General features: G+C 40.9%; 1 protein-coding gene across 1 annotated transcript in view; it reads right to left on the bottom strand.

Annotated features, from left to right (window-relative positions):
• Positions 1 to 1696: 1696 nt before the first annotated feature.
• FGD4 (FYVE, RhoGEF and PH domain containing 4) overlaps positions 1697 to 26921 on the bottom strand; it is a 154952-nt gene continuing 129727 nt past the window's right edge. Inside the window, exons 9-17 of the mRNA XM_054989455.1 lie at positions 23151 to 23209; positions 16037 to 16183; positions 12107 to 12279; positions 9649 to 9679; positions 8637 to 8732; positions 6140 to 6265; positions 4846 to 4986; positions 3083 to 3223; positions 1697 to 2516 (exon numbers count right to left, since the gene is read on the bottom strand). Coding sequence (XP_054845430.1) covers positions 2253 to 2516; positions 3083 to 3223; positions 4846 to 4986; positions 6140 to 6265; positions 8637 to 8732; positions 9649 to 9679; positions 12107 to 12279; positions 16037 to 16183; positions 23151 to 23209 — 1178 coding nt within the window. The 3' untranslated portion in view covers positions 1697 to 2252. The remainder of the gene's footprint in view (positions 2517 to 3082; positions 3224 to 4845; positions 4987 to 6139; positions 6266 to 8636; positions 8733 to 9648; positions 9680 to 12106; positions 12280 to 16036; positions 16184 to 23150; positions 23210 to 26921) is intronic.

Here is a 26921-nt window from a genome sequence, read left to right as displayed (position 1 = left end):
CTGGCTGCTTGGAAGGCATTGGGTGAAACCAGCATCTAGGTACTAGGAGTAATTTGGAAAGAGAATTTTGCATGTTGAATGCTTGGAAAAATGAGAACTGGCTTAAACCTAAAGCACGGGGAAGCAGTTCTACTCTTTAAAACAGGAGAGGGGACTACAGAATCTTGACTTATCTTTAAATAAATCCATGAAAACAACTCTCACTTGGTCCCTCTGAATTGTAGATATTTAGTAGAAAACACTTCAGCTAGTTATCCCTGTCCCCGTTGCACAAGCCAGATACCATATATTCAGTTTGGATTTGTCTTTACCAAAAGCTATTGTTTTAGGTTTAAGTTATTGCACACATTCCACCCAAAGATGCTAAATAAATGCTTTGAATAAGTAGTAACTTACAATAAGGCTGTTATTAAAATTAATTATTGGCTCAACACTGCAAAACTTGGATATATACTTCCAAGACTCCTTGTAAAATAATTCAGGGCTAAGCTTACAGATTTTGCAAGAAATGACACTTGCATATACACACAGACACCAAGAGTTCATGTATATTACGTATATATAATCCATGCAGATAATGAGTGCCGCTGTATATCACAGAAGTTAATGCAAAATTGCCACCTGTTCAATGAATGCAGATCACATAATACAGTAGTGTTAACTATTGAAACATGTTGAAGGTTTTGTGAAAATTACAAAGGGTTTTTTTGTGTGTGGTGGTACTCACCACCAGCATCTTTGCCAAGGGTGGGGGTGTTCTCCCAAGTCCTGAGGGAATTGGTGGAAATCAGTGCAACCTTATATATGAGTACCGGCACGTCTTTAACAACAACAAAAATCCTGACAAAGGCTCAAATCAGACATTAATGCTAACCATGGTCTAGAATTCAAACCAAGGCTTCAACATCTAAAACATACAGGAAACCCATGGTTTACATAGCGTAACTTGCCTGGTTTAAGTTTGAACCTTCTCAGCACCGTTAATTTATAGGTGCAGTGGACTTGTTCTCCAAACAAATCTATAATTATGATGCATCAGTTTTTGGCCACTATACCGAGCTATAGTTGATAGGGTTCTAATTCTGGCTTGGTAGTCAATCACAAATCATGGTTTGTCAGCTGTCATCACACTGAACCATAGTCAACCTGCCTTAGCCATGATGTTTGCATTAAGCCATAATGTTAAGGACTGGGTGTTACAGTGACCAACCATAAAGGCAAAGTATGTGATCACAAGTGATCATTTAAGACCAGGCTATTAGTTACTGAAGCACTTGCTGTAATTTTAAAAGGTAGCACCACTGCATCTTACAAAAGGTAAAACAGGCACAGGACTGAGAATTATTATTATTATGCTTTTCAAAACACAGCCAGAATTCACATATCCATTACATGCCATTTATGTTACTGCTATTTAAGTTCTATGCTAAATGTATAAAAATATCATCATCATTAGATATCATTTAAAAAATCGCTAGGATTTTTTGTTAAAATTTAGATTCTCCTGCTTAAGTTTTCAAGCGGATACATGCTTTACTTGAAATAAATCACAGGTTAGCATGAATGTGTCATGAAGTCAAATTAAAATTAAGTATAGTACATTTCTTTCCTCAAATAGCATATACAACTATTCTTATATATTGTATTCATTGTTCAATAAAATTTAGGAGAATGTTTTATAAATAGATTATTTGAAATTTTAAACACCAATATTCTCTCTGGGTATTGTTCATTTTCTCAAACACAGAACATCTGTACAAGTCAGTATAGCGAGTGCCACAAGAAACCAAACTGCTACTACACAAGTATTTTGGCAGTGTGGGGGTATATCTTTTGAAGACACAGCTAGGAGTCCTAGAAAGTAAACAAGCTATATCAATATTTGCAATATTATGAAGGGAGCCACTTCCTACCCAATAGCATTCAGTTCATATGATGCACTTTTCTTGGGAAGAGAAGGTGTACAGAGTAAAAACTGGCAACTTTTAAATAAAGACATTCATTTAATTAAAAAAAGAAATGTGGAATGGCACTATTCATTAATTTTATTGACAAAACATAAATATAAGTAAAGGATCCCTAAAAAATTAGCATTTTTCTTTCTTTTCCAACATAAAGTGCTAAGAAACATGGTAGAGTTAAGAAGGCCAGAGACTTCTTTCCATTATTTCCAGAAGTAGTGTCAATCCAAAGTTGATTGGAGAAAATATATATATATATATGTATGTATATCTTACAGACCTTCTGCTGTTTCAAGCATCAGAATCCAATTTCACAGAGTGTTCATGCTGATCTCCTATGCTCAGCCGCAAATCATTTGGGCAACCTGGGGTTTCACCTTTGACAGCCAAATGTATGACTTTCAACCACTTCTGCTTCAGTTCCTCATTATCTGCAGCAAAACTGTGTACAGACTTGGACTGGGTGAGTTTGAAACTGTGAGGGAGGTCAGCACTTCTTGGAGTATCATCTACCATGTAGCCCAACAGTGGAATAGTAGCCAGTGCTTTTACATCCTAAACAAACAGAAACAAAAAACTGAAAGATAATTCTAGTTTTGGTGCAATGTAAAGGAGAGAAGCTCCTTTACTTTGTCAATTTAAACCTCAATAAGGAAGTTTTGAAGTAAATCAAAAGGCAATTTTTCCCCACCCAGCAGGCAAGAACTGGAGGGGGGGGGAAAGCTCTATGGAACAGCAGGAGGAAAGAGCTACACATACACAGGACAAGGAAAGTGCCGAAGCAGAGATCACCACCCCAGGTGTTCTGAACAGTGCAAACTCATCCCCCATCCTCACCCTTCCATCATTCCCCTGAAAACAAGCACATGGTCACCAGAGGGAAGCAAAATGATCACCAAAATTCCAGTAACAAGTTCTTGCACTCAGAATTTATTATCAGTGAAATCTTCATTGTATCTTGGAAGATGGTAATAAAGGAGGAAGACAAAATGGGACTTGAAGCACATGAATATTGTAAGTGGGACGCACGGTAGCTCACTTGAACTTTTCATGTGCGTTAATGGATTGTCCTTCATAAACCAGAGAATTCAATAGATTCTGGTTTTCTCCTCCCTGCGTACCTGTGGTGCACCATACATGTATAACACAAGGGCTTCCTGTTTAGGAATCACACACCAAGCCTTTTGCCAAGTCTTCGATTTTTCCATGTATTGGAGAAAACTACATATCACACTGTTCCCAGATACTTCTGCTGATTCAATCTGTAAGGGTGCAAGAAAAATGTTAAAAGAGTATTATCAATGTAGACAGAATATAGTGAATAATCAATAATCACGTTAAGAGTCATGTCGAAGCAAATGGTTAAACCAAATCAGAGAAAAGTTCTCCATGATGCTGCTATTGTGACTGCAGAAAAAGAACTGAACAGAATCATTCTTGTCCTGTCCCTTTAGGAATTTATTAAAGACACCACTTTCACAGCTCTCAAGTTTCAAATATCAATAAAACACTAAAATCAACAGAGCCATAAAACTTTCTATTAAAAGCATAATTTAAAATGCAACAAAAAGTGAAAAGCCTCACCATGTCAGCATGAGCAGTAGGCATGCTTTTTGTATCCTCCAGGAAAAATGTTAACAATTTGTACAATATTCTAAATGTTGTTTTAGAATATTCTGAACATTTCTCTATGCAACAAATAATATCACGTCTTCCCGCCATTTCCACTGACAGAATCTATGAGTAGAGGAGGCTGTTCTACTTGATTCTCCATAGTCTTCCTATGTAGCCCCAGCCCAATTCTGTGATGCATTCTGCTTGTAAGGCTCTCCCAAGCCTCAGAGAGAAGTTTTGGGACAAATGGCAGGCGGCATGAGGAAGGAGTCCCCCACTCTCCATGAACTCTTCTAGCGAGTCCACCCCACTGAAACACTGGACATGGAATGTTCTTCTATTTTCTGCAAATGCCTAATAACAGCAGGGGCTAGGTAGCAGAAAACGGATGTTGGATGATGTATTGAACAATTAACCAAAAAACCCAAAGTAACATTGTAAACTTCAGCTGAATAATAATAATAATAACAACAACATTCGATTTATATACCGCCCGTCGGGACAACTTAATGCCCACTCAGAGCGGTTTACAAAGTATGTTATTATTACCCCACAACAATCACCCTGTGAGGTGGGTGGGGCTGAGAGGGCTCCAGAGAACTGTGACTAGCCCAATGTCACCCAGCTGGCTTCAAGTGGAGGAGCGGGGAATCAAACCTGTCTCTCCAGATTAGAGTCCCGTGCTCTTAACCACTACACCAAACTGGCTCTCGGACAACAGTTAAACTTCTAAATCAATACTACAGATAATATTTTAGGAGGCCAACACCTAGTCCCTGCCCACGATCTCTTTTCACTTTCTGCAAGTTCCCAGTAACCATATGACATATCAGGAGCTGTGAATAAGGGATCACGAATTAACCATGCCTACCCACTTGGGCCTGTTGTATGGGTAATGCCAGATAAAGGTCACTGAAAACTGTGACAGCTTCACACAGTCAGTTGCCACGTGGACTTCCCGCCACCTTCCAATTCTCTCTTTACTGCTGTACACCATTCACATAAATGTTTCACAGCTGCATGGAGGCTAATGACATAATGGCAACCACTATTAATGAATGGCTCACCACATGCCATATGGATGCCACTTCAACCTGCCACCAGAACTGGGCTTCTGGTTGTATCCAACAGAGACAGGATACAAACCCAGCTCCATATCCCAAAAGCTCTACATTCAAATGCATACAAACAGAAATGTAATTCCAATAAATATACAGCAATGTAACATAGTAAGCATAACATGCTGAAACAATTATTTAGATGCAATTACCTCCAAGATTCCTCTTTTTTTCTTTTCTTCACTGTCTGTGCACCCTGTTATAATGTGGTAGCAGTCTTTACAAACCTTGTTCAGTTTACTGCCATCATACTCAAGATGAGCTTTATAATCTGAGCATTTCCAACAAACCACCTAAAGAAGAAGAAATAAAACGAGAATTATTCTGGGATCATTGGGCTTCTAGTCATCCATTTGATGTGGTGAAACATATCTATTTTGCAGAACCATAGGGCTAGGGACGTCAGCTGCCTCGCATGAGGCCACATAACTGCCTCCCTCATTAAGTCACATAAATCAAGACTGGCAGAGAGGAGGACCAGACATAAAATTAGCCGGCCTTAAGTAGGGTTAAAAAAATTATATCTAGAATATGTACTGAAACCCCAGGGAGATTCGCCCTTCTCCCTCCATCGTTGTTGTTCGCCAGCAAGTGAGAACTTGTTTCATTTGGTGTACCCCCAGTAAACTCTTATTGGCCCTCCTCCCTAGATTTGTGTATGTGTTTGTTTATATGTCTATATGTTTTTACTGCATTTATATATATGCATGTAAAATGATATATTAATGTTTGAATTGTTGTTTGCCACCTTGGGGGACCCTATTTTGAGTGGAAAGGCAGTACAGAAATATTTTAAATAAATAAAATTATGCCAGCTCTTCTTTTCTTCCAAATAAATCTATCTTCCCCTCCCTCAACATCTGTGCATGTGAGCATCTGTACATATGAAAAGGGAGACAGCACACAGTCCCATAGTCTGTTCCCTTAATGCTCAATGAAGGCTTAATATCTACATTAGTCTAGATAAGAAGACTAGAAACGAACAAAATGTACTATATATCAAGGTGCTTATAACATTCACAGTTCAAATGAGTAAGCCAAAGAATATGATTTAGAGCCATGGTCTCCAACCATTTCACACATGTGAGGGCAGTGAAGACATGAAGGGGGCTGCATGGCTGAAAGGAAGTCTCAAAACAAAATGCACAAGGGATAAAGCTCGGGAAACTGGCACATTTGATTAATCCTACTCCCCATGAGTGCTGATAACAAACATTGCACTATATTAAAATCAGCTGCTAAAGGAATAATTCTATGGACCATTTCCTGTATTGTTCACATGGCGATTTTGTTTGGGTTCATGTAGTGGAGCTTCTCTCCGCGTTCTGATCTCTTCTGCTATACAAGCTGCAAGAAGCAAACACAGCCGCTAGATGGAGTTTCTGAACAAGTCTTTGGCTGTTTCAGCACCTGCTAACCTACTAGCAGATGAAGCTTTGTGCTTACATGCCCACATGCTCGGCAATGGTGCCTCCTCCTTGTCAGCGCATTGAAGGACTCCTTGCATTTCATACACATGGTCACTTCGTTGTCTCGAATCCATCTTGGTGCTCTCTTCCCAAGCTCAGCATTCTGAAAGAGGAAGGAGAGAAGGAGAGATTCATTTAAAACATTTATTAGCTGTCCTTTCTACCTTGCAGGAACTCAAGGAGGCTAACAATAGAAATAAAAACAATCATAAAATGAATATAAACTAAGTTTAAAAGAACAATTTAAGATTGCCAATAAGCATAAAAACAAAGTCAATTAAAGGCAGTCCTAAATAAAAACGTTTTTAGCTGCCTCCTGGAGGTCAGCAGAGAGGGGGCCAGGAACACCTCCCTGAGGATGCAGTTCTGTAATTGTGGGACTGCAACCACCAAGGCCCTCTCTCATGTACCCAGCAGGTGAGCTTCTTTAGCTGATGGAACAGTTAGGAGGGCTTCTCCCTGTGATTTTAACTCCTGGGCAGGAACACATGGGAAACGACAGTCTGTCAGGTACCCTGGTCCCAAGCCCTGTAGGGCTTTAAAGGACAGAACTGTTGTCAGAATTTTGTTAGTGGGTTGGAACCAGGCCTTTTTGGCCTACGTTAGAAATAGAGAACCAGCTACAGTTTGGGAAAAAGAAATCTTCCAAAAGCTCTGTCCCTGCAGAATAAAGTTGCCTTTCCTAGGAAGATCTCACCCTCTGTGACAGGGAATAGATGAGGCCATAAAAGTTAATCGTTTGGGACCTTTTTGAGTCCTCTGGCCTTTTTCATATAAATCACCAAAAGAGCAAAAGTAAACAGCAAACAGCTTATCTCTGGGGAGAACAGGATATCCTACGACTAGTGTAGTGTGAACATTCCTTTGCAAATTACAAATGCATATCAAAGATGCAGTCTATCACAGAGGTAAAGGATGTGTAGACTTGTGTTTACACGAAAGACCCTCAACGGAACTGTCTTTCAAGAACAAAGACAATGTAATTGATTAGGATGTTAACAAGCCTTTGATACCTCCCTATAAAAGAGGGACGAACCAGATACTCAGGACCCTTCACTTGCCAACACGCAAAGGCTAGTGCTAGCCTTTGCAGCTGCGCAATGGGGGGGGGGGGTCCCAGAGCTCTGGAATGGGGGGAGGGTAAGTTTTATTTTCTGTAGTTAACTTATAATGTTGTTGTATTGTGCATGCTAACTTGTATTCTGTATCTATCTTTATAGTGCTTTGGTAGTCAGTAGGCTGGGCCCAAGTCTGGTGCCTTGCCCAACTGTTTTTTTTTTAATTATTATTATGTCTTTACAAATAAAGAACTTCCAGTCTCGCATAAGACCTTCTCACTGATGACACATTATTCCCAGCAGATACATCAGTTTAGTACTAGGGAAAGATCAAGTGAGGTTGCACTCTTTACATGCCTATGGTAAGAGGCAAACCCAAGCAGCTGGTGGACTAGTCCCCGGTTGAAGAGCAACAATTTCCACAACAAGAACCAACTCCTTGAGTTGCCCTCTGGAGCGGAATGGTAGCCAGCGTAATGGATGTAATATGTGGGTCGCATGCTCCTGATAGCTGGCCCCAACCAGCAGTCTAGCTGCAGCATTCTGCACCAGCTGCAGAGTCCAAATGCTCTTAAGGGTAGCCCCAAATAAAGTGCATTGCAATAGTCCAATCTAGATATAATTAAGGCATGGGTCACTATGGCTAGATCTGACTGAGCCAGGAACGGATGTAGCTGATGCATCAGCCAAAACTGGGTAAAATCACTCCACAGAAATTAATTGTAAATACAGAAAGTAAATCACTTGTACTTCAGCAAAGAAACAGCAACACACAAGCTGTTCCAAAACCTCAGTCATGCAGTGCCAAACTAGACTTTATGCCAAAATATAGGTGCCACCAGAAGTGGCGACTTCACGTAATCAAATTTCATCCAGAACAGAGGTACCAGAAACAGCATTTCCCATTAAAGAGTGAAAAGCTTGATTAAACATGCCGAAAGGAAAAAAATAACAAGAAAAGTAATTGTTCTACATTATACTGTTGGGAAAAAATCTAAATGTTAAGTGAGTGCTGTTGAGCTCTGTTGCTAACCATTAAAGAGGCTGTAACTACAGTCTTTTTCTCTGTATGCTGTTCTTTGCATACTCAGTATAAGCATGTTAATTCTTCCTAGTGTTGTGGGCTATTCTTCCTGTCAGATTTTTTAAAAATGCCAACTAGGAAATAGTGGGTGTTGTTGCATAGATGGATATGCACACAGAGTTTAAGAGAAACGTTGTGATACTAGAGGAGGAGGAACAACCTGGCAATGGCTAGAATGAAATGTTTGTTCTTACCTATGCATAAGCTACCTATTCCTCACAATAAGGATCATGATATCTCTTCTGTATATGCAAGCAGTCTTCCCCTTACAGCAACCTTAAGATACACCTTTATCAACCACATTAAAAAGTTACAAGGCCCCTCTCACTTACAGAAACTTCAATAGGCATGTCGTCATACTCTTTTGCAATAGCATTTCTGAATGTTTCATTCCTCTGCTGAAAAGCATCTATGGTAGTCTGAAGAGCCTGCGACAGAGTAAACAGATAAGGAATCTCAAATCTAGGATTTGATAGAGCCAAATAAATACAAACTGAATGTCACCAATATTAGGTATAGGCATGCCTGATTTCAGTATGATCTTAATTTTGAAGAACTACCAGTACTAGAAGAGTGTGAACACACACAGCCTCCTCCAGGAACATGTACAAGTTGTACTGCTTGTTGGGAAAGCCCTGCTTGTCCCTGTATCACTTCTCTACTAAAGCATGTAGCTGGCTTTGACTCCAGCATAGATTTTCACCCCCCTCCCCATGCTTCAGGCTGGCTTACGGCTTGTTTAAAAACCTCGTTTTCTAGGCACCTGGTATATTTAGCCACCGCTGAGCAGTGCGGAGGGCAATCTCAACTCCCCTCTGTCTGGAGATCAGGGGGCGGGGCCACCAGCCATGTGACCATTTTCTCCGAGGGCAACCCACTGAGTTCCACCACCTCTTTTCCCAGAAAAAAAGCCCTGAGTCTAAATAAAAGCAAGTGAGGATCTGCAGCAGATTTACAACTCAAGTAGTGTAATATTGCGCTTCACCAGAAGTTTACTTTGTAACAATCCCATGAAAGGCAATTTTAGAAGGATATTTAGTCCCATGTCCTGTGACACTTTAAAGACTGTGAGCCAAGCTCAGGGAGATCCCTGCTCTGGAAGGCTCTGTCAGTTTCACCTCCCCTTCTAAGGGGCAAAGAGGAAATAAACAAACCCTCTGAGCAGGGATCTCCCTGGCTCTGTAGAGAGGGGAAATTGACAAAGCCTTCCGATCTCTTAAAACTCAGCTTCCCGGCTAACATTGCGACTCCCTTCACGTGCTCCTGCTTGTGTAATGTCTCTCTTGTAGCTTAGCTCTACGCAATTTATTGTGGCATAAGCCTTAATAAGTCAGGCAAATTTACCTTTATCCATTCTTCTTTATCTTGTTCGGAACTAAAAGAAGGACACAGTTGGAGATAACAGTTAAAAGCAAGTTAATTAACTATAGTCATTAACTTTTAACTTACTGGAGATTCCTGGATTCCAATACAAAATCTAAAGAGGAGTCTAATGATGATAATGAAACACAGGGGTCCAATTAAAAGAAATCGGGATCCTTGTGTTCAAAAGCTGATGAGCTTTAAAGGCACAGGATTAAGGTGGCATTAAAAGGCGATCTCAATTGAACTCACAAAGATGATCACGGTATTTCCATTACTAGGCTTACTGAGTACATACCAATATGGAAATATCAAAATGATTATAACTGGAACAGTTCTACAATGGTGCATATTTGAACATCAACTCACTCCAGTTTTTACAGACTATTCTAAACGCAACAGAGCTGAATTTTCCATCCCATTAAAGCCATTTGACACCAGTTCTAACGCTGAAAGCAATACTTTTGTATATGACATGCATATATATTACTAAAAGCCTACACATTTTTTTTAAATTGTGTGCCTTATCAGGAAAATAATTCAGTAACTTTTAATGAGTGCCTGTAAATGTAAAAGGCCCATTCTCACAGTTTCCTGCCACTTCTACAGGTCTTGGTAAGACTGGGCCTCTCAGTCATCCACTTTTTCCCTGCTTGAAAGAATGGCCATATTAAAGAGACCCCCTCATTGGAATGAGCAAATTTCCCCATACCGGTATTACTGAAAAGCTGTATTCCAGGGTTCCCCAAACGTTGGATGTATTAGTTAAGGCACAATGTTTCACACCTTTTTTCTATGGAGTTTACTACACATTATGTGGGAGATCTGTTCAAGCTCTGATCTCTGTGCCCCTGCCTAAAGATGTGAGGCATGTGGCAACCAGAAATGGGACTGTTTCAGTGGTGGCACCTCACTTCTGCAATGTGGCCCCCTTTGCCTGGCAGCTGCATTACTCTCTTTTATGGACCAGGCTGAACCATTTGTTTTCACCTGGGTTTTTAACTGAGGGGTTACCTCTTTTTAAACTGGTTTTATGGTCAACTTCCAGCCTGACTATTTTATAATATGATTTTAATGTGCTGGAAGTTGCCCTGTGCTGTTTTTATACCATGGCTTATTTTTACACTGCTGTTTTATGATTTATTGTTCCATTTTATTTTGTGAACTGCCTTGTTAAGGGGCCCTCCAGAGGAACCATATATTCTGAATGAATAAATGTTTAAGTTTAATACCTTTTACTGGACCTTTTGAGGGCTGTGTTCCAGGTAGGTATGAAAAGCTGAATGGTTAATATGATTGATCTAATCAAACATTAAACCTAGTCCCTCACCAGAAATGATGTAACTCTGTATGAAAGCAACAGGAAGAAGCCTTCTCTATAACGAAATGCAACAGAATAACCACAGTCATTAATGTGCACTCTAGTGGTCATTGGAAAGTAAACAAATGCTTATTCTTCTGGTAAACAAAATCCTTTGGGCAAACTACACTTTAACACCAGACCTAATGCAGTTTTTATAGGGAAGATAAAAATATCTTCCATGTATGAAGATTATGGATATCATGGCTAGATGTTTGAGCAGAAGTATAGGCTACCATGGTTGGCAATGCTGATGTTGAACTTTAATGCATACTCACTAAAAATTGAAATGCTCTAAAGATACTGCTCACAAAATACAGACACATTTCAACCTGCCTACTATGTTAAGAAGAATTTAACAATCATTATAATGCTTTTATTATCACAAAATTACAACTGATTATGAACTGTACAAAATAACTTGTTAACTGTAAATTAACTGTGAACAGTGAATTCTACAGTCTATGCTTTATTATTTACTACATTTCTATGCCCTCATGAACTTATTACTCAAAGTGATTTACAATAAAAACTGGTGAAAAACCAACAAGAAACCTGATATATTATAACACCAACAATAGAAATTCAGTTAAAGAATTTTATTGGACTGATAGCTATCAGGATATCCTAGGATTTCTTTCTGTTTTTGATCTTTTCTTAGCACTGGAAACTTCAAAATATTCCTCTCGTCATCAATGATCCACTCTCATTCACAGCGCACCACAAGTTAGATTTGACAGTCACTTGGGAAATTGCATTTTTATTTCCTTTAATAGGTAGCATGCAAACATCATCCAGAGCTATTACACTGCAGTTAGTTTAATGCAAGTGCATTTTCCTGTCTGCCCATAGCTAGAGGATAACAGGCTTAAGCAAGAGATTGGAACAAACAGCTTTTTGACCCTTTACACAATTTCATGGTTCAGTCCAATGAAACATCTATGTCCACATCTTTTATTGGCATTGAATAGGCAGAAAATGCATGCATTCCATGTGCAAAGCCAATTTATTCTTATTGTACCTTTATACCATGGTCCTACTGGTAATATACCCTAAATCTCAAACTCTCATCTCTCTTACCTGGCCTGCAATTCCAAAGTTCGTTCTTTCCCAGACACCTGAAATGTGTGTGGGTATTCTTCATTGTGTGTTTCCACAATCTTCATGCCATCAATGCCAACTCTTGTCCGAACTGCGAACTTAGATCCCACTAAGCTGAATTTGGGGACGCAGTACAGCAAAATGTTGTTGAACTGCAAAAACACAAGACACACCCACTGACATTAGTTATCACAAAAACAAAGCAATGAATTACCAATGAGTTAATACGCTGATCAACTTATAAAGCATCACTGGAATGTGTGCTTTATGAGGCAAACATACCACAGCATTTATCCAACCCCATACAAAAATCACGACAGCATTCCATATGTTATTAAGCCAGACCCCCCCCCCCCCCACACACACACACCTTACTGTCCCCACTGTAAGGAAGATTTTCCCATCAAAATTTTCCCACCCTACTTTGACTGAGCAGCCCCAAGTAGCAAAATTTGTGGTTTTGAAAGTCTGTTTGTCCCACCCTGACATGCAGATATAATTCTGGCTTTTAGCCCAGCGCAGTAACTTAATGGGGAAAAGCAGGAGCCCTCTTCCTATTGTGCTTGGAAATAGAACTAAAGACTGTTTAACCTTCAAAAAGAAATGTTTATTTAACAGGCAGGGACTGAGTAAGTGTAGTCAGGGGATGGAAATGCAGAGGTAAAATTTTGTTGGTGTTACAGAATCACTCTGTGTAACAAGCAAAATAGTATCCTTGAAGCTTATTTTCATATATTCTTAGTTCTTAATAGTGAGAGTAATTTAGTAACTTAATAATTTAGGCACAGCAACAATGTTTCTTCAGGAAGTTTCTTATGACAGTTCAAGTTTTCTGGAGGTAGTCACTTTCTTTGTGCACCTAAATCACTCCTTTCTTGAAACTAGAAGGTATTTCTATCTCTGGAGTAGGCTAAAACCATTTTGACAACAGAACCGGGGTCCTCCTCAGAGCCAAACACACTTTGAAAATTGGGCCAGAATTCTTCTTCTTCTTCTCAGAAGATATAACCCCTCTTCTTTTTGGGGTCTGAAAAGGAATCTCAACCCACTACCCAATCACTCTCACCAAAACACACTCCTAGTTCTCTGGTACCTGTGTAAAGTGTACTTCAGCTTACACTGACACTTACAGTGCAATCCTATGCAGAGTTACTCCATTCTAAGCTCCTTGAAGCCAATGGCCTTAGACTGGAGGAACTCTCCATAGGATTGCACTGTTAGACTTTGAATTCTTAGACAGAATCCTTCCTCAGGACAGTAATACTACAGTTAAGGCAAAGGAGTCTTCTTCCTTCATTCTAAAAGTGAACCTGTTTGTCTTTTCTTGTCAGACTCCCTGACTCCATCCAAATCCTGTCAGAAAACCAACTGACTGCCTTCAGACGGGTTCTAACTGACCAATCAGAGAAGAGGGAGCAGCCTGTCACTCAAGCGCTCCATTTTAGGGGTTAAACCTTCTCCTCCCAGTTCTCTGATTTTGCTGCACTTTGGAAACCTGTTAAATGAAGTCCATTACAGTTGTCTATGAAAAATATGGTACATCCCAAATGTTACAAGCCCAACTTCTTTAAAAATCAGAAAACAGATTTTATTTAAAATACAACATGGGGAGGTAATTTGGAGCTGGAAAATGGTTAAACGCTCTTCACTTTCCTTTCTGTCACCATTCCCAAAGCTGCTTCTCTTTTTTAATACAGAAAAGCATACTGAGAATTCAAGTTGCACATATGTGCGCAACATATTAGGTAGCACTTCTGAATGCAGGGATAATACTACACACAATGGATAAGCAGCCTTGAAGAAAGGTGTGAGATGTATACATATGTAATATACACAGATGTAAAACAAATGCTTATTTATTACTCAAAGAACTCCTTATGCATGAAAATCCTACATACCTTGAATTACAAAGATAGCTGAGCACATAAACATATGAAGCTCCATTATACCAATTCAGACCACTGGTCTATCAAGATCAGTATTGTCTACTCTGCCTGACAGCTGCTCTTCAAGATCTCAAGGTATGCATTTCATATTACGTACTACATGATCAATTTAACCAGAAATGCAGGATTGAATCTGAGAAATCCTGCATGCAAAGCAGAAACTCTACCACACAACCATGCCCCCTCTGTTATTTCATTGCATTAGTACCATTATTTGGGACTGCATTTTAAAAAAAATCTTTTAAGATATCTTTTAAGGTAGAAATATTAATAGCCCTATTCATGCAATTTGGTAACCCTGGGCAACTCCCCATAGCTACATGAAGATATAAGGTGCTACCATCACTGCTCCTTCCAACAGCCCCTGTTCTATCAGTTATTTACCTACTCAGCTTTAAAATATTCCCTCTTGTATAAATGTGTATTTTTAATGGCAGCAAATGCCACCCTATGGTGAAAAGAACACAGCTAGAGCAGCCTGTGCTAGCAAAGTGTTCTTATAAACAGCAGGTACAGTAAGTCCTTTTGAGAAAATACTGACTAGAAAAATGAAATCTAATCTGTTTAATTTTCAGTAGATTTCCCCCTATGAACTGAAATTATTGATAACAAAACCTAGCTATTTCTAAGGATGCAAAGCAAAAAAAAAAAGCTAAATCGTCTACAGCCAACTGCTTCACTTGGTTCTTAAATTCCATGCTACCATGCATGGTTATAGCCACAATTTTTAATAAAGTGGTAAATTTTTTCACCTGCCTGAATTTAGTATAAGAGAATTATTTGTCTTTTTCACTGAGATGTCTGTTAAAGGTATATTTGCGGTATATATATCAACATAAACACACACAGCTATAAAATCATGTATGGGGTGGGGGGCAGCTATGACCCACCTTTCACAACTAATTTATATTACATGTAAAGCAGGTTTCCACGTATTCTTGCCAGAAATGAAACTGTTAACATTTTCAGGTATTAACACCAAAACCAACTTATTTAAGTCTAACCCATTAAGATTATTTAAGAGTCCTGAGATTCAATAGTTACACTGAGTGTGGCTCTGCTTTTTATCTCTAGAGTGTACTATAAAATGGACTGCAAGGAAGGAATCATTATGGATTATGCTGTGAGTACAGATTAAGTATGCAAGAGGATTCCCAAGGATCACTTTGATGGTTTAAGCCACATCTGTGTCATCTAAAGATTATATGGGTCACGACTGACTTTTTCTCATTACTGTTTTAAATATGCACAATTCTCCTGCCTGTCTGAAATAAGAGCAGGAGGTGGAAGAAAGGCAGGACTGAAATGGAAATACTCTCCTGCTCATACGGGCACAAAAAAATTACCATTTATTGTATTTATTTATTTACCATTTGTTTATCCTTCCTGGATGTTCCTAAGGATGTTGATGTTCATCAACTCAGATACTACTTAATTAGTCCTTTTGAGTTTCATTTCATTCAGATAATAAATTTGGGAAGTGTGATACAGGATCATGTGCAGCCTAGGAAATAAGGCAAGGTCAGACCTGTCTTCCTAGTCTTCTTTAGGGAAGCCAGTTTTGCAGCTGTAAGTCACAGTTTCCAAACTGGAAGCCACCCATGGAAATGTGTGCATTCTCTTCTCATTCTGGAATGAAAACCATCAAGCTTTCCTTTATTGTACCATGATGTAGTACTAGATTTGTAGTAACACTGGTCAATACGAACAAAAGTTCCATGCTTTATCAGATACTGAAATAGGTTGATAAACTCTCGTTAAAGAGAAGCTTGATTTTCCATTGATGCAAAAGTAATGCTAAACTTGATTTTGTGATTACTATGGAAGGGAAAACCAGATCTGCAGCAGGACATGTGGACCTGGGAGGCAGGCTACTGAAACTGAAGACCCCAGAGAGAAGACCAGCAATTGTTTAAGAATTTTATACATGGCTAGGATAAATGATGGGGGAGATAATACTTACTAAGAAGAGGTATCTTTCCTGGGCAGATGTATTACGAGCAGCAAGTTTAAGGATCTGTCCTTCTTTTATGAGTTCATTTGAAGGATTTACAATATCTTCTTCTTCTCCTAACATTTCGTAAACTTCCAACATCTTCTTTAAATTTTCCTGTTTCATCAAAAAATAATGAGGCTACTTACAATAGTTTTTACAAAATGACTAAACCATGAAGAATTAAAGCAGCATTTAAAAAAAAAACAGTGTTGCACATACCTGTAACTGTTGTTCGTTGAGGTCTTCTGTGCAGGCACACATGGGACTGTGTATGTGCAGGCCTGCTGATCGGAGATTCTTTAGCTATATTTTGTAAAACCTCTAGAGGGCACCCTTGCCTCCTGGGCGCTCGCACGGCTGTATTCCCACCGAAGCAGCTCCCTAAGGAGGTGGGGTGCCCCTCGTACCTTCAGTCTTCTTTTGCCACTGTGCTCTCAGGTAAGTAACAAGAGCCTTAGCGGAGAAGGAGGGAGGGTATGTGTGTCTGCACAGAAGACCTCAATGAACAACAGGTACAGTAAGTGCAACACTGTTTTTCATTTTCGGTCTTCCTGTGTAGTCCCACATGGGAGTTCAACAAGCTATCTACATGGGTGGTAGATCTTGTTTTCTTACAGAAGAGAGACTGGAGTACTGCCATGCCCACTGCTGCTTCCTTTCTGTCAAGGATGTCAAGAGCATAGTGTCTGGCGAAGGTATCAGCAGACAACCACGTTGCAGCTCTGCAAATGTCCCGGATCAGTACTCCCTTCAGCGGTGCTGCAGAAGATGCTTGTGATCTTGTGGAGTGTGCATGCAACTCCAAAGGGCAGGGTAAGTCCACATTTTTGTGACATACCTGTATAGCTTGCACCACCCACCTTGCTATGGTTTGTGCACTTGCTCTTTTCCCTTTGTTAGGTCCTGAAAAGCATATAAAAGGTGGGAATCCACCCTAAATGGTATTGTACAGTTTAAATAAAAGAGTATTGCCCGTCTTACATCTAGTGTATGCAATGCTCTTTCTGCCTCCCCCAACTGTCCTTGGAAAAAGTGGGTAGTACTATCTCTTGTGCTATATGGAATTTAGATGCCACTTTAAGTAGAAAATCCAGTTTGATTCTCAATACCACCTTCAGGGTGAAGCTTTAAGAAGGGGGGTTCTATACTTAATGCTGCCAATTCACTTACTTGTCTCGCTGATGTAATAGCCACTAAGAACATTACTTTGAATGACAGTGTTCTCAGATGGCAAGTTGCCATAGGTTTAAAAGGTTTCTTTATAAGTCTGGCAAGAAACAACTGTAATGACCATTGTGGTACAACTTTTTTGGAGAATGGAAACAGATTGTCAAGCCCTTCAGAAACATTTTGGAGGTACAGTGCAAAAACACTGTTTTATTGTCAATAGGTGAATGGAACACTGAAATGGCTGCCAGGTAAACTTTAATTGAAGAGTTTGATAATCCCTGTTTTTAAGTTCTAACAAAAACTCTAGGACTTTATCCAATGTACTTTCAATTGCATTGATGTCTCTTTCCTCTGCCCATGTATTGAAACTTCTCCACTTCAGTCCATAGGACTGTCTCAGGGATAGGCGCCTGGCATTCAGCAGTACCTGAGCAACGTCCGAGGGAAAACTATTTATGCTGTTATCTACCAAGCTGTCAACTGGAGTTTGTCCACATTGTGATGCAGCATCCCTTTCCAGAACAAGAGGTCCAGTGTTTTGGGTAAGTGGATAGTCTTGTTGGGTGACAGTCTCATTAGGCTGTGGAACCACGGCTCTCTGGACCAATATGGGGTTATCAGTATCGTTCTGGTGCCCTCTTACTGTATTTTGCTGATTATTCTGGCTAGCAGTGGAATAGGCGGGAAAGCATAAAACAGATGCTCTGACCAGTGTAGCTAGAACACATCTCCCAAAGAACCTTTTCCCTGGCCCCCTCTTGAGTAAAACAATTTTGCCTTCCGATTTTCTATTGTTGCAAATGAATCTCTTTCTGGGAATCCCCATTGTTGAAAAAAAAGGGTTTATATATTTGTCTCGAATAGTCCATCCATGTGGATTCACACTTAACCTGCTGTTAGGCAGGCAAGCCAGCCTGCCTGCCGTAACTGTAAATGCATATCTACGGGGGGGGGGGGGGAGATGGGCTTTCTTCCTGTAGTGTAAATTTCTTGTATTTTGTTGTGCTTTGCAGAGAAGTGTTATCAGTCTGGGAAACGACCTTGGGAAATTAAGCTCTGCAGCTTTTTCAGGACTTTCGCGGACTTCAACTGACTTGTTTGAACTGGGGGAAGGGGACTGGGGGATATAACCTCTCGGGGAAGACTTTGCTTCAGCATTCCAGGCAATCTCTATGTATCAGAGCACTTCTAGGGAGTTTTATCTGAATAAAGACCTTTAACTCATTCAGAGTTCATCTGTTGGATGAAGTGGAGAGTCTGAGAGAATCCCCTAGCTAGTCCTGACACCTGCTGAGTCTGTCTGCGATAGTATTGTCTGTTCCCGGTATGTGAACTGCACTGATGTCTACGTCCTGACCTATGGTCCAGTTCCATAGTGACATAGCCTCTTTGCAGAGGGTCTTGGATGTGATGCCTCCCTGCTTGTTTAAATAAAACATCGCAGTGGAGTTGTCTGTGAGTGTCAGGACGTTCTTTCCTTTCACTACATCTGTAAATGAAACTAAGGCATAATAAATAGCTCTTAACTTCAATAAATTAATGTGGACAGACTTTTCACTCAGCTCCCATGTTCCATGGGCACAGAGCCCTTCACAGTGCACACCCCAACCCATGTTTGACGCGTCAATGGTAACAGAGACCTCTGCTATGGTATGTCCAAATTGTATCCCTTTAAACAGATGCTCATCTATGAGCCACCACTGAAGGGATTTTAAAACTTTTCTAGGAATATTAAATTTCCTTTCCTGGGATTCAGATTCCTGGGATCCCCATGAAACACTGCAATAAACCATAACTACAAGTCTCTCATCCTTAGTCTCATGGTAGAGGCCGTAAGTCCCAATAAGGCCTGAATTGTCTTCGCTGATTGGAAGCAGCATTTTTGGAAAGTCTGAATCATCTTTTATCTTTTTTGCTCTCTCTTCAGGTAACAATGCTCTGTTGGCTGAGCCATCTAGTGTTGCACCTATAAACTGGATACATTTAGTTGGCTCTAGTCTGCATTTCTTTTGGTTTACAAAGAGACCTAGTTGTAAACAGGTACATAGTGTTACTGTCACCTGTCTATGAACTTTGTCCTCTGACTGACCCACAATGAGCCAGTCATCCAGATATGAGTAAATGGAGCATTTTAACATTTTAAGGAGGGCAATAACCACCGCCATGCACTTAGTGAAAACATGTGGTGCAGTGGAGAGGCCGAAGGGCAGGATGCGATATTGGAAAACTTCCCCTCCATATATGAATCTAAGGAGCTTCCTATGATCTGGGTGGATAGAAATATGGAAGTAAGTGTCCTTGAGATCTAAAACTGCAAACCAGCAGTCTTTTTCCAGCAGTGTCAAAACAGCGTGTAAAGTTGTCATATGGAACCTATGGGTAGTAATACACTTATTCAGGTTCCTCAGACCCAGGATGGGTCTACGCCCCCTATCTTTTTTATCAACTAAAAAGAACCTTGAATAAAAACCTAGTTTGGTCTCTTCACTTACAAGGGATTGTACTGCACTCTTATCAATAAATGCTCTCCGTTCCACACCCAGCTCTGGGTGTCTCTGATCCTCCAAGTAATTAGGAAGCCTCAAACATGGAAAACAATTAAACTCAACTTTATAAACTTTGAGAACAATGTTCAGAACCCATGTATCTGTGGTGATAGAGCACCATGTAGTATAGAAAGATGATAATCTGTCATCAAAAACCAGTTCTGGACCCTGAACTAGTCAGAACTGCTTGATGCCTTGGTGTTGATCCTTGGGCTGGTGTGAGTGAGATCCCTGCCTTGGTCTGTGGGGCTACTTTCTTTTCATAAAACCACCTTGACCTCCCTGGTAAGACCTTTGGGAATGATACGTATATCCCTGGTAGGGTTGGAAGTGATAAGACTTTCCCTTATACTGGGATTGCTGTCTGAATTGCCGTCCCTGGCTTTGCTGCGTTGGTGGGAGGATGCCATAGCAGCGCGCTGTCTGATGATCTTTTCTTTTTGGGGACAGGTAATCATCCGTCCTTTCTGAAAAGACAGTCTTCTCTTCAAAGGGTAGTTCCTCCACTTTAGCATGTATCTCAGTGGGAAGAGCCATCGCATGCAGCCCTGCGTGCCTCCTCAACACTAAGGCAGAAGCCAAGGATCTCACTTAGGTGTCAGCAGCATTATGGCCAGCATTAATCTGGTGTCTGACAAGCCTCAAAGCTTCTTCTCGAATGACTCCAGCCAGGAACTTCTGCTCCTCCAGCCGTTTGTCATGAAAAGCAGCAGCTTTGCCCCAAAGGAAAATTTGGTATGCCCCAATCATTGTGTTATAATTTGCAATCTTTATGTTTAAAGCAGCTGAAGAATAAAGCTTTCTTCCTATGGCATCAAGCTTCTTTCCCTCTTTATCATAAAGAGTAGAGTGTGGACCCTGTCTCTGGCGAGTCTGCATCTCCTCAGTTACAAGCAAGGAGGGCAGGGGATGTGCTGCCAGATAACTACAAGAGTCATCCTTTGTTTTGTAAAGGCTCTCCACCTTTTTGTTGGTAGCAAGGGCTGATGCTGGTTTTTCTAGGAGAGTATTCATCATCTCTGCCAGTCCTTCAATAATGGGGAATGCCACATTTGAAGTGGAGCCTGAATAGAGATGTTGGGTTCAGTTGAGGAGGTATCTGTTTCCAATGATCTTGCCATCTTCATGAGTTATTCTGTATATGCCTGGAAATCATCCATAGGCAAGGTATCTCCCGTGTCCCCCACTGTGTCATCGGGGGATAGCTCTGAGGGGTTGCTGAAGCTATCACCAGCCAGGTATGGGTCAGGGCCAGCTTCTGGTTCAGAGAGCTGAAAAGCCATCCTGGAGCTGGAGAAAGAATGCTGTCTCCCGAGTGGCCTGGGTGACGGTTCCCTGGACCATACGTCTGTGTGGTATACCCTTCCAGTGTCCACTTCATGGTATGATCTCTCAACATGCTGCCTGGGGTAGTCCCTTCTGATCAAGGGTGAGTGGGAGGAATGGTATCCCCCATGCAAGACTTCCCCTTCTTCCTGTGACGAGTACTGTGAAGGCATCCATGAACACATTGAAGATGCTCTGGAGCGCATAGAAGGAGTAGGGGGTGGTCCTGATCTATCCAATCCCTCCTCAGAGATGTCATGGGAATGCTCTCCTTAAGTAGGTGTTTGGTCTTTTTTGCTCTCTTCCTTGGATGCTCTTCATCTGAAACTCCTTCTTTTCCGGATGGCTCTGACGTAGCCTGTGCTGTCCTGATGGAGTCCCTCAACTTCGAGCATCGGATCTGATGCGTCAGGTCCGACAGCGTCGGATACCTAGGATTCGATTGCGCAGGGCAGGCTCAGATCAGTTCTGTCAAGCTGGTTGTTTCGAGTGGTCCTGGTTCCATCTGAGTCGGGCGGGTCTGAGTCGATTCCAGTCCACTCGACACCTTGAGAGATGTGGAGTGGGTGTGACTCCAAGGAGTTCTCAACACCAAAGAGCCAGGTCGCGGAGTCGATGGGGGCTTTGGATCTGAAGGCTCAGTGCCATCAGACTGTGCTGACTTGGCCGCTTTTGGAGATGGTCCCGCAACAGCTAAGGCTTTCTCCCATAACAATGCCTTCAAACAGACAGCCGTCTCAGCCTTTGTTTTGGGTGTAAAGCTTTGGCAATGCTTACAGGATTGGGTATTATGCTCTTCTCCCAAGCAGATCAAACATAAGGAATGCCCATTCGTCTTAGTCATCTTAGTGTTGCAACTAGCATAACACTTAAATAAGGCTGTGTCAGCCTTTGTCAGTACTCACTCCTGTTCAGGAAAAATTGTCAAGGAAAAAGTGCTAGGAACACAACTAAGCTTCAGCAAAGTCTCAGCCAAGAATCTCTCTAACCGGCGGCAAAAGAGGAACTGAGGTTACGAGGGGTGCCCCACCTCCTTATGGAGGTATTTCGGTGGGAAAACTGCTGCGCAAGCACCTGGGAGCTGAGGGCACCCTCTAGTGGTTTTAAAAAATATAGCTAAAGAATCTCCGATCAGCAGGCTTGCGTGTGCACAGTCCCATGTGGGACTGCACAAGAAGACCAAAAATGAAAAATCAGAATCAGATTTCTGTGAAAATTATTAAGCACATTGTGATTCAGCCAATGCAAGATGACTTTGCTAATTATTTGTGTGTGTTGAAAAAGAGATGAATAAATATTTTCAAAGCATCATCTGTACTGAGATTTTAATTGATTAAATACCTTTGGACCAACTAAGGAGGGTCCCCAGTTGTAGGGTACCTACATCTCAGTGGATAATAAATAAAATGTAAGACGATGGTCCTCAAGCTGTTCAACAAAAAAGAGCTCCACCAGAAGCTGCTCTCCTAAATCAGGGCAGGGAATGAATTGAGTGGAGATTCCCCCATGGTTAGAGACAGGTAGTTAGAAGAGTTCAGCCTCTAGGTGGGAAGAATCACCTAATGAGGCCATCCTACACCTCCAAGGAAGAATGCATTTTCAGAGATGTCTGCTACACATACATTTATCATCTTTAGAAATAAGTAGTGTGCTTTCTACAAAACTACACTGTTTGATTCACATGCAAATGAATTATTTATTTATTAAAATGCACAATCAATTAACTATCTTTAATTGGGTTACACTTGATAGGTGTAACCCAGCGTTACCATTTACAGTACAATCCTATGCAGAGTTACTCCAGTCTAAGCTCTTTGATTTCAACGGGCTTAGAGTGAAGTAATTATTCATAGGATTGCACTGTTAAGAGTCTTTTCTTTCAAGATAGTTTAGAGACAGCAAATAGCATGGTTAACAAATATCAGCATTTCCTACTTTGGATGGTATGCCCACCCAATTTTGTATGAATTCCAATTAAAATATGAACAATACTTAGGAAAAAAAATGCAAAGATGAAAATCCCAACAAAAGCCACTCACCATTTTTTGGATGGCGCTGTTGGAGTGACTTGCTGCTGTGGATATTATTTCCAAGGATTCTGTAGGAGAAAAAAATAACCAAAATTAGTTGCTAGCTCTACAGTAAGTCATTTCAAGTACCAATATGGAAGTTTATAAAAATTTGTTTGAAATAAAATATAACAAATGTAAAGATAACTGCATGATTGAAACCAATGAGTTCCTTTGAATTACCCAAATATGGCAGAGACAACTGAACCAAAATGGACTTTGCACTGTTGATAATTTAGGTGGGTAGCAGTGTTGGTCTGCAATAAAATAGCAGGTTTCGAGTCCCATGGCACCTTAGAGACCAACAAGATTTTCAGAGTGTAAACTTTTGAAAGTCAGCGCTCCCTTCTTCAGACACAGGTAGGAGTGGAGATCCCTGGGCCTTATATCCCAGCCCAAAGTGTGCGTGTGGGGGGCGTGTTACAAGGGAGGGCATCAGGATGTAACGGTACAATGCAACTTGATTAGAATAGAAATTAGAAACAATCCAGACATGATTAAAGACGCTGACAAAGGAGGGACAGTTGTCATCATGGATAATCTGACTACATCCAAGAGGCTGAAAGACAACTCTCCAATACTACATTCTACAAATGACTAAAGACCCCATCAAATAAATACCAAAGGAATACCAAAGAAAATTAAACAGGATTTTAAAGGAATTACCCACGCACATAAAGGAACAAATCTATATGTACACACTACAGGAACCTCGACCAGATAACTTCTATCTTCTGCTCAATATACACAAGCTTGGCAACTCAGGACATCCCAGTGTCTTTGAGCATAGGGACCATCAATGTTGAGGTATCTGGGTACATGGATTCCATTCTCAGACCTTATGCCCCCAATTATGTACACAACACCACAGACTTCCTGAGAAAAAAAAACAATATGCTGACAATCTACCAAGTAATTCTATTTTGGCAACCATGGGTGTTAAGTCTCTATATACCAACATCCCCCACAAAGATGGACTACAAGCCATTAGGAATACCATCACTGACAACACCACAGCTGACCTCCCTACCAAGATCTGCCACTTGTCCTCACCCACAAGTACTTCAGATTGGGTGAAGATTTATTCCTTCAAAGCAAAAGTACAGCCATGGGCACTCACATGGCACCACAATATGCCAATATGTTCATGGATGACGTGGGACAGTGTTTTTTCAGCTCCCACCTGCTAACACCCCTCCTGTACTTGAGATTTATTGATGACATTTTCATCATCTGGGCACATGTGAAAGAAGCACTGGGGGAATTTCACCAGTCCTTCAGCAACTTCTACCCCACCATCAACCTGACAATGAATCAATCCACACAGGATTTTCTAGATACCACTGTACAAATACATGATGGATGCTTAAGAACTACCTTATACTGAAAATCTACAAATTGGCAAACATACCTGCATGCCTTCAGTAACCACCCTAAACACCAAACAATCCATTGTCAACAGTCAAGCTCTATGTTACAACTTCATCCATTCCAATTCTTTCTCACAGAGATTCTCATCTGCATGATCTACAACAGACATTTTTGGAACTACAGCACCCATTAGATGTAATAAGGAAACAGATTGGCAAAGCCAGAATGATACCAAAGGACAACCTGCTACAAGACAGGCTGAAACGAAACAATAGAACACGAATAGTGGTCACATACAGCTTTCAGCTCAAACCAGTTCAATGCATCACCAGTGACTTGCAACCTATGCTGGACAATGATACTGTTCTCTCACAAGCATTGGGAGGCAAACCTTTTCTAGCCCAAAAACAGCCTCCTAAAACAACTTCTCACTCATAATAATGTACTTCCCAAAACTGACACGGACTCTGGGATCAGAACCTGCAATAAACCAAGGTGCCAACTCTGTCCCCATATTTACTCTGACAGCATGATCACTGGACCTAACAACACCAGTTAGACCATCTCCTGTTCACTCACTTGTTCATCTTACAATGTTATATATGCTATCAAGTGTCAGCAATGTCCTTCTACTGGACAAACAGTCCCTATGCAAAAGAATAAATGGACACAAATCTGACATTAGAAATCGCAACATTCAAAAACAAGTGGAAAGACATTTTAAACTTCCAGTACATTCCACTGCTGACCTAAAAGTGGCTGCCCTCAAACAGAGAGACTTCAAGAGGAGATAACAGCATGAGATTGCTGAAATGGAGTTTAGCCACAAATTCAGAACAGTGGACTCCCCACACCCCAGGGCTAAACAGAGACTTAGGATTCTTATCTCATTATTTATCTCAAGTTGCATTGTACCTTTACATTCTGACATCTTCTTTTGCTACATCACTTCTAACTAATCAAGCTGCTTTGTACCTCACGCCCTCCCCTTTTAACACTTCATCCATTTGGCTGGGATATAAAGCTCAGGGATCACCGTTCCTATTCATGTCTGAAGAAGGGAGCTCTGACTCTCAAGAGCTTACACTTTGAAAATCTTGTTGGTCTCTAAGGTGCCACTGGACTCAAATTCTATAGTTGATACAGTTATGTTAGTCCCTAGGTACAAAGCAGATGTGGGTCAAGTACTATCTTCCACTAAACCAAAGTTTTTTAAAAAACCTCTTAACAGAACTCTTTTCCATGACTGGAATTATGGTCTCTCAGCTACAGCCTTTTCAGATAAAATCCTTATAACAACTACAGCTCAATGGTTGTTGGGGGTTTTCCGGGCTGTATTGCCGTGGTCTTGGCATTGTAGTTCCTGACGTTTCGCCAGCAGCTGTGGCTGGCATCTTCAGAGGTGTAGCACCAAAAGACAGAGATCTCTCAGTGTCACAGTGTGGAAAAGATGTAGGTCATTTGTATCTACTCAGGAGGGGTGGGGTTGAGCTGAGTCATTCTGTAAGAGTTTCCCAGGGTGTGGAATGCTAATGGCGGGAGGCTTCACTGTAACCTGAGGAGGTTCTTTTGCATATGGATTGGTGCTTGATGTGCTAATCTTCTCTGCAGGGCTATTGTCGGGTGTGGAGTGTTTTGTTGGCCTGGTGTTTTTCAGAACTGGAGCCCATGCTCTGTTCATTCTTAAGGTTTCTTCTTTCCTGTTGAAGTTTTGCTTATGCTTGTGAATTTCAATGGCTTCCCTGTGCAGTCTGACAAAGTAGTTGGAAGTGTTGTCCAGTATTTTGGTGTCCTGGAATAAGATACTGTGCCCTGTTTGAGTTAGGCTATGTTCAGCCACTGCTGATTTTTCAGGCTGTCCAAGTCTGCAGTGTCTTTCATGTTCTTTTATTCTTGTCTGGATGCTACGCTTTGTGGTCCCGATGTAAACTTGTCCACAGCTGCAGGGTATACGGTATACTCCTGCAGAGGTGAGGGGGTCTCTGCTGTCTTTTGCTGATCGTAGCATCTGTTGTATTTTTCGGGTGGGTCTGAATACTGCTTGAAGGTTATGCTTTTCCATAAGCTTTCCCATCTGATCAGTAATTCCTTTGATATATGGCAAAAACACTTTTCCTGTAGGTGACTGTTTTTCCTTGGTTGTTTGATTCATCCTGGGTTTGATTGCTCTTCGGATTTCATTTCTGGAGTAGCCATTTGCCTGAAGTGCGTGGTTTAGATGATTAATTTCCTCATTGAGAAAGCGCGGCTCACATATCCGTCTTGCACGATCCACTAATGTTTTCATTATGCCTCTTTTCTGTCGGGGGTGGTGATTGGAGTTTTTGTGTAAGTACCGATCAGTGTGAGTTGGTTTCCTGTAGACCTTGT

Source organism: Eublepharis macularius, chromosome 9 (assembly GCF_028583425.1).
Source record: "Eublepharis macularius isolate TG4126 chromosome 9, MPM_Emac_v1.0, whole genome shotgun sequence".
Classification (NCBI taxonomy): Eukaryota; Metazoa; Chordata; class Lepidosauria; order Squamata; family Eublepharidae; genus Eublepharis; species Eublepharis macularius.
The sequence above is the reverse complement of the archived record's forward strand: the minus strand, read 5'-3'. Positions and strand labels throughout refer to the sequence as shown.